At 51.6% G+C, this 8,340-nt stretch overlaps 1 protein-coding gene and 1 non-coding gene across 2 annotated transcripts; one reads left to right on the plus strand and one right to left on the minus strand.

Moving 5' to 3' along the window:
- The first annotated feature begins 2,018 nt into the window (after positions 1–2,018).
- On the plus strand, positions 2,019–2,117 carry LOC135269845 (small nucleolar RNA U13). The gene has a single exon (XR_010338095.1). It is a non-coding gene; the product is annotated as a small nucleolar RNA U13 (small nucleolar RNA).
- A 4,242-nt stretch (positions 2,118–6,359) lies between these two features.
- On the minus strand, positions 6,360–7,896 carry ASPRV1 (aspartic peptidase retroviral like 1). The gene has a single exon (XM_012433922.3). It carries the CDS (start codon positions 7,648–7,650, stop codon positions 6,889–6,891), a length of 762 nt encoding a protein of 253 aa, XP_012289345.2. The 5' UTR covers positions 7,651–7,896; the 3' UTR covers positions 6,360–6,888.
- Positions 7,897–8,340: the final 444 nt, after the last annotated feature.

Consider the following 8,340-nt stretch of genomic DNA (forward strand, 5'->3'; position numbering starts at 1 on the left):
GGGACCTTTCTCCCAACCCAGGGCAAAAAGAGCCTGCCAAAGTGACTGACAATGAATTTCTCAAACGCCTGGCTGAATTTGGGGACTCAGAGTTGGACTTAATTTGCTTTTTTTTTTTTTTTTGAGAGCAAGCCTCACTCTGTCGCCCAGGCTGGAGTGCAGTGGTTCCATCTTGGCTCACAGCAACCTCCACCTCCCAGGTTAAAGCGATTCTCCTGCCTCAGCTTCCCGAGTAGCTGGTATTCCAGGCGCACACCACCAGGCCTGGCTAATGTTTTTGTATTTTCAGTAGAGACAGGGTTTCACCATGTTGGCCAGGCTGGTCTCCAACTCCTGACCTCAGGTGGTCTGCCCACCTCGGCCTGACAAAGTGCTAGGATTACAGGCATGAGCCACCTCGCCCAGCCAAATTCACTTTAATTATGGAAAACTTTCTTAAATGACATCTCTCACATCAACGTCTATGAGTTTGTAAATTGAGGCTCAGATGCATCTCATGATGCAGATGCCATTATGCCACTTCCCTCCCTCCAACTCTGCCCTGGCACCCCATTACCTAAGGATGAAGGCTTCTCATGGACCACTGCAGAGGAAGCAAGGGCTTAGTCTCCACTCCTGCTCCCAGGGTAGACATCACTAATCAATCACGGCATCTCACTGGCTGTGTCTGAACACAGTCCCAGAATCCTTTGCAGCACTGCCCACCAGGCAGCGGCATGGATATGAGCTGGTCCTTGAGAAGTCAGGTAGTTTCTCTGTTTTACCCCCACTTCCCCCTTTTACTGCTTCTTAGATCCGAATATACCATTGGCATATACATTTAAGTTGCAGAGGTGGTTGTTCTTTCCTCCAAAAATATTAATAAACTTAAAACACACTTTTGAATTGAGTGCATTTTAGAACTGAAAAAAATGCAACCTTCCTGGTCTGGAGTTTCCTCAAAGGCCATATGAGAGCATCCACGCTGGCCCCTGGCTTCTCCTCTGTCCCCGTTAGCTGACACCAGCAGGCTGGTCCTTGCCTCCCCGTTTTCTTCCCTGTCCTCCCTCTACCCCACATATTCCTGGAAAACATCCACACATTCATCTCTGAAGACTCAAAGATCTCTAGGGAGCTGTTCCTGACTCCCTGACATCCCACTCAGCACAGGACTGGGAGGAGCACAGCACGGGGTCAGTCTAAGCCCTGCCTGTCTCCCTATCCCAGACTGTCCTAGAGGACCCAGCTCCCTTCACACTCTTCCCAGTGCAGGGAGAGGCTCTGCTAGGAGCTCCAAGAGATGGGAAGAGCACCACCTGTGCCTTGGAGAAGTCACCACAGGCCAGCTCAGAGTTGCAAAACTCAGGCTTAGGGGTTGCTGACCCACAATATCTGAGCAGTCAAAACTTGAGAGCCAATTGACTAGCCCTCAGTGAAAAGCATAACAGCCAGGTGGAGTGGAAGGTCACAGTGGCCTGACCAGTGTCTGCCCTCCTTGCTACCCAGCCAAGAGGCTTCCTTACCCAAGGTTGCTTGGCAACGGTGGACTCAGTACAGCCGCAGTGATTGATGGGCCTGGAATGTGGGGTGGCATCAGCTCCTCAGAGGTGGAGGACCAGGTGGGCAGACCAGGTCACCTCTTCCCTCACATGGCCAAAGGACAGGACTCATGGCCTTCGGTCTGTGACTCCAGCTGCCCACTTGATGGACACATTGTGTCCTCAGATGAGGACACACATTCACACTGGTCCTCAAGGCAAGCCCTGTACACCTGGGAGGCTTCTGCTCTCCTGCAGACAGCTGCACTCGGCTTCCTCATTTGTCTCTCTTATTTGCTGCCAGGGGCCACCCATGCCTGGCACTGGGGGTGGGGGGTGATCTGAATAACTGGTTGCTTCCAGGCTTCTTTTCCATAGGTGCATGGGTTAGCAATTTGGAAACTACTTTCTGGGCATTTTAGAACTGGGCAAATAAGTAACCTGGAGCTAGGTTTCTCGTTAGTAAGGAAAGAAGTTGCAAATATGGAGGGGAAGGTTACGATCCTTTTGCAGCTGGTAAGCGTGATGATTGGGTGTTTGTGCATGTGTGATGTGCCACCCTCGCACTTGTTGCAACATCGGCACATTAGCCATGTGACATGAGAAATAATAAATAAAGGGAAAGGTCAGACTAGGCCCTAGAGCGTGGGACTGGAATTGGAGGTATCAGCACACATTTTAATATACAGAGAGAGGGAGAGATAGAAATGCAGAGAAGTGTACTCTGTGGTTTTCTTCTTAGCTCTGACCACTGAGAGGTCCTAGGAGTGATGACATGCCAGTAGCAAGAAGCACACACACCTGACATCCAGATCCTTGTTTCTGAATATCAGATCCTGCTGAAAGGAACCAGGGCTCCTTGGAGAAATGGCTGATCTCAGGGCTGGTGCAGGGAAGGGACAAGATGAGCCTGGAACATCTTGTGCCGGAAAATAAGGAAGGGCTCCGATGATGATGGGGACATTTCCCAAGGAGACAGAAGCCAGTTTGAGGCTGCTCCCATGGCCAAATCTAAAACAATTTGAGCATCAAAATAAATAATGATTGTAAATGAGTATAAATCATTGAAAAATAAGAATCTCTGAGTCCACATGGTATAAATCAACCAATAGATGAATAGGGAAAACTCCTCTGTAGAGCTGAGTGCCAGCTAATAGGTATAGAAGGATAGAATTCGTCCTGGAAGCCCAGCTACTTGGGAGGCTGAGTCAGGAGGATCATTTGAGGCCATGAGTTTGAGACCAGCTATGGCAAAAAAGCAAGACCTTGTCAAGAAGAAAAAGAAGAAGAAAGAAGAAGAGAAGGTGGAAGAAGAAGAAGAGGAGGAGAGGGGTAGGGGGAGGGGGAGGAGGAGGCTCACCATCGTTCGGTAACTATCACAGTGACAATTCAGGCAAGGATCATCATTGGGTGCTGAGTCTAGTAGTGACAGTCTGATGAGAAACAGGATATTTATATGGCTTCAGAGTGTCTCCCCACGAGACACTTACTCATGACGAGGGGAAAATATAGTTACAGAGTAGAAATCTGGCAAATAGCACTTCGACCAAGTGATGAAAAAGTTGGCAACTTGTGCCTCCTGATACAATGTACTGAGGACACCCCAACACTTCTAGGTATTCCTGCCCAAAACACACAGCTCAAATCTAACCACGACTGAACATCAGATTCAGCCAAACTGAGGAACATTCTACAAAATAACTGGCCAGGTGTCCTCAAAACTGTCAGGGTCATGAAAACAAAGAGGAATTATTCAGTTTAAAGGAGATGAAAGAGACATGCCAACTAACTGCAACGTGTAGCTGGATTCGATCCTGGACTAGAAAATAATTCGGGGCCAAAAATGTTCTTGTTGGGATAACTGGAAACATTGGAATAAGGTCTGAAGATCAGATAACAGTGGTTTTATGTCAGTGAACTTCCTGATTTTGATAACAGCATCACAGTTATATAAGAGAGTGCCCTCATTGTTCTTGTTTTTTTCCCCTAGGAAATACACACTGAAGTATTTAGAGATAAAAGTGCATCCTATTTGCAGTTTTCAAAGGTTCGTATACATACAGATATAGAGAAAAAGAATGAGGGTGAGAGCGATGATGAAGTTAATTGGTAAAATGTTAATGTTTGGGGAAACTGGGTGAAACGTTTGGAAATTCTTTGTACTTCTCTTGCAACTTTTCTGTTAGTCTGAAATTAAGACTTAAAGGTTTGCTGGATAAAAGCGTAAAGAATTATCTAGCATGGTCTGGGGAACGGGCATGCATTCAATTTGTGGTGGTCATTAGAGAAGAAGGCAGCTTGTAAGCGCCCCTAACTAGAGGTATTAGAATGTTCTAGGCCAGGGATTTTCAAACTCTCATATGCCCTGGAATCACTCGGGGATCTTGTTCACTGCAGATTCTGGCACGGGTCTGGGTAGGGATGGAGGGTCTCAATTCCCAGCAGGCTTCCAGGTAATGCTGATGCTGCCTTCCTGCTGGTTCATGGATCACCCTCTGGGTAGCACAGGGGTAGATGCCACTGGAATTTAGACTATGGGTTCCCAAGCCTGCTGCACTTTGGGACCACCGGAGGAGCTGATGTTCATTGGTCTTCTCTGGTGATGATCATGTGCTGTCTTCATAAAGACGAAAGCTTCACATTGATCCTGCTACCTCCTTTCCACCATCGCAAATGCAGACCCTGAGTCTAAGGACTGCCATGGCGTCCAAGCGGGGCCTCTGCTGCTGCTTTACTCCATCCTATACTCAGAAGCCAGATGAATCTTTCTGCTCCCCCATGGTTCAAACGCCCACTGTGGGAGGCAGGTGTGAACTCCTCGCCCAGGCAGCAAGCCCTCTGTGGTGTGGCCGCAACCCACGTTTTCTGGCTTCTCTCCCAGGCTTCTCTGTTGTTTGATACCTGCTTCCCAGAGAGCAGCTGCTCACAGTCCTGCAGCCAGGTTCCACCTTGATGCATCTGCAGCTGTGATCACTCTCACACCCAAGAGCAGCTGTCTCAGGCCCACTCGGGTCTCCTGGTAAGAAGCACCACGTGGTCCCTTCCTCCATGGGGGCCGTGTTTCGGCCTGCTCAGGGTGCCCACAGTTCTCTAGGAGAGATAGCTGGCTGAGAGCTGGAGACCTGGGGGCTCAGATAGGGTCTCCTCACTTAAAGCAGGGGAAGAGGCTGTCTGCTGCTGGGACACAGAATCTCATTCACAACCACACAAGAGGGGGCTCTGCTCCCTGCGGTGTGTGGGGAAGGGCAGGGAGGCTGGGGTGTTGCTCTGGAATTCTGGCTTGGCTACCTGGTCCCCTCCCCAGCTCTCCACCCACCCACTTATCCACTCTTCACCCTCCCTCCTTCCACCCAGCATGTGCCTGGGATCCAAAGGACCTGAAGGAAAATAGGTCACAGGGAGGTGCCACCTGGATTGTTCCCTCAGGACAGGGCTCAGCCCTGAGACGGCAGCATGCATTAGGCCACAGAGAGCGGGGCTGAAAGTCTAATTTGAGAAGGGGAATGCAGGACCCAGGAGGCATCCAGAGCCCACTCCTTCTCCACTTCTCCCATTGCCTTCTCCTGTTCCCCCACCCTCTTCTCTAGGCCTCACTTTTCTGGAAAGAGATTTCCTCCGATCCCACACCAGAAGTCCTTCCCTCCATGTGCCCTGGGGCTGATGGAGCTAATTTCAGTTAGGATGCTTGGCTGCCCAGGAAAGGGGCCTTGGTAAGCCCTGGGGATTCGGGGCTGAGCCAGGTTCCCAGGAGCATGGAATAGGAGGGAAGAAGGGCCAGGGAGGAGCAGCTGATCCTGGCTCAGATCAGCTTCAAAAAGTCCAGGGGCTTCACCCCTGCCTTCTGTCTCTCCCTCAGGAGCTGTCCAGATGGGAACTTTGAGAGGCTCATTCCACCCTGGAGGATGGAAAATGGTCCTTCACACCCCCATCAAGAGGACCCGGATCCCTGCATGTCTGAGTCTCTGACCTTGCACCAATCTTCCTGGGCCCACAGTTTGGAGGGTGCAGGCCATCCTTCCCTGAGAATAGGCTCTCCTGATGTGCTTGGTGGGGAGGCCTGAGATTTGGAACAAATTGGCTCCTCTGTGGAGACTTTTGTCCACTGAGCTTCTCTCTTTGAGTTGGGGGCTTTCAGATTCCCAGTCCTGCTGCATTCCAGAAAAAGAAACAGGAATTTGGAAGCAAATAAGAGGTGGACCCCTAAAAGAGATGGCACACCCCATTTCCAGATCTGGGAACGTCCTCCCCTCCATCAGGTTGCTCTAGTTTCAGGCTCTGTTCCAAGTCCCTCCAGGAAGGGCCTGACCTCTCACCGCCTCCCCAGTCCTCCAGCACACCCTTGCGCTGCCCCATGCACGTCAACACCTGTCTCCTGGCCTTGCTTTCTGCCTCCAGTTTCTTGCTCCCGGACAGCTGCAAGAACCTATTTGCCCAGCAGATACTTTCCTGTCGATCATAACCATAATTTCCCAATCCCCAATCAAGACAGCTCACATATAACTTCAGAGCCACTGTGGGGTATAGGGGCAATTTGTATGCTAAAATACTACAGATGGAAATAATTAGAGGAATTATGTCGATTCAAAATGATGAGAGTAATTCTGTAGGGAATAAGTCAAATATTTTATGCTGAGACTGTCTTAGAAAATCCAAGACATGCCGTCACTGTGGATATATTCTTATACCTCCAGCCGGGCCCTCAGTAGACACTTGAATCTCCCTTGTCTCTGACATTGACTCCCTGCATTCCCCACCCTCTCACATCCCACTCATCCTCAATCAACATATTACGTGGTTTTTTCCTGAATCAATCTTTATTGGTGTTTGCAGCAATTGAATTACTGGCACAAGGCACAATGGAATTCAAAGCAAATGACAGAAAGAAAATACCATTGTCCAGGTGGAAAGGCTGTTCAGGGAGGTGTCCCAGAGCAACTGTGACCCTCACCAAGACCCCGCAGCCAGGACCCAGCCCAGCTGAGCAGGCTTTGAGGACCAGAGAGTAAGCAAGCCATACCTCAGGGGATCTGAGGGGTCCCACAGTTCTTTCAAACACAAACATTTTAGCTTCCTTGGGAGCTCTTCCAGCCGTCGAGTCTTTGCATCAGTAGCAGCTTGATGATCATAGGGACCCTGTCCCTCTAAGCCAGCCTGCTCTCCCTCACCTGTGCCTGTTCAGTGGAAGCCTCCCCCACCAGGGGCAGATTAAGGCCCCTGCAGAGGGAGGCGAGGGGAAGGGCAAGTGTTGATACAGTGGATTGGCCAAGCCCAGTGACCCCCCCCGAGGATATGCGCACCCCCCCACACTAGTGGGTCTTCCCACCAATATTTAAGAGGGTAAAGAAAAGGGGGCTTCTCAGTGGGAGAGCTCTTACTGCCCTTCTGAGGAGGGTTCCTCCTCTATGAGCTCCAGGTCAAACTCATCTTCCAGGGACCCTCCCACAGGCAACAGGCGGAACTTCTTCCCTTTCAGGGTGCAGGTGCGGTGCTCAAAGTCCAGGACAGCGTTGTGGTCCTGGAGCACATCGGTGCCGATGATGGCTTCCTCAGCACTTGCGTTGGCCACCAGGAACTGTGCCTTCAGTTTCAGCTTGCCTAGGGACACCGCTGTATCCCAGACACCCAGGATCTTCATTTCGGCACCGTTGGCCACCTTCACCACATTCTCAAAGGGCCGCAGGGTGTCCAGATCGCCATCGGTGACCTCCTCCCACAAGCTCGGGTGGACCACAGAGACCTGGGCCCCAGAGTCCACCAGGAACCTCACGGGCACTTTGCCAATCTTCCCCTTGAGATAGTAGCCCTTACCCATGCTGTAGGCAAAGACGATCTCTTTGGGCAGGTGGCTGGGGGCGGCCCCAGGGACCCCGAAGGCCTTCAAGAGGGTCTCTTTCACAATCTCGTAGTCTCCTTGGTCCTGGGGACCGAGCCCATTGTAGACATCCAGGGCCTTTCCTCTGAGGGACTCTTTCAGGAACCTTAGCTTGGTGATATGGTCCCAATGGTTAAGGTCGTTGATGACTTCAAAGCGTCGCAGCCAGAGGTTTGGGACGATATTGGCTCCATCAAAAGGTTCTGGGATGAAGGCATGCTGCCGGCGGCCTTCCTCACTCCTGGCTCCACTCCCGGCCATTCCGCTGCTCTCCTCTGGAACTTCAGCAGCAACCCACGCCAAGAAGAGAAAGCCACAGAGCAGTGTCGGCGCAATCACGCTGGAAAACAGGGCCTCTCGAAGCAGAGTGGGGCTGACTTGCCCGGCCTTGGGCAAACAGGAGGGAGCAGGCGCCTTCGGCCGGCTGACGGCTGGGGCAGAGGCAGGCAGTGCTGTGGGCTGCTCGTGCAGTGCAGAGCCTTTTTGATGCCGAGGCTGGCTCCTGGGTTCCCTTTTCTCCTTTGTTCTGGAAGCTCCACCCCTCCTCGCCCCGCCCTCCTGCCAGCATCCAGCCTGACTAGCAGGATGAGTGCCTCACCCTCAGCATCCATCCTCGGACCAACACCAGCCAGCCCACATCCCAAGAAAGGCCAGCCTCTATAGAAGGGGGACTACTCTGTACCCTCCCCTGCCTGTGTCCCAGAATAACAGATGAGGACACAGAGGATGTGATGACATTCAGGTATTTGTCATCAGCCAGAGAAGGAAGGGGGAGGCAGGGACCAGATGCCCATCAGCTCTGAGACTGGGGAAACCCCTGTTGGCCTGCCCCACAGGTGGCCACTTTGAGTGGTCAGAGGAAAGGAGTTTACATGTGCTGAGCTCCCACCACGTGCCAGGCACTGGGATGTGTCTCTCACACGTTCTAAATCAGGTATGGGGTCCTATGGG

This window comes from Aotus nancymaae, unplaced genomic scaffold, assembly GCF_030222135.1.
Source record: "Aotus nancymaae isolate 86718 unplaced genomic scaffold, 86718_ANA_hifiasm-v0.15.2.pri h1tg000057l, whole genome shotgun sequence".
NCBI lineage: Eukaryota > Metazoa > Chordata > Mammalia > Primates > Aotidae > Aotus > Aotus nancymaae.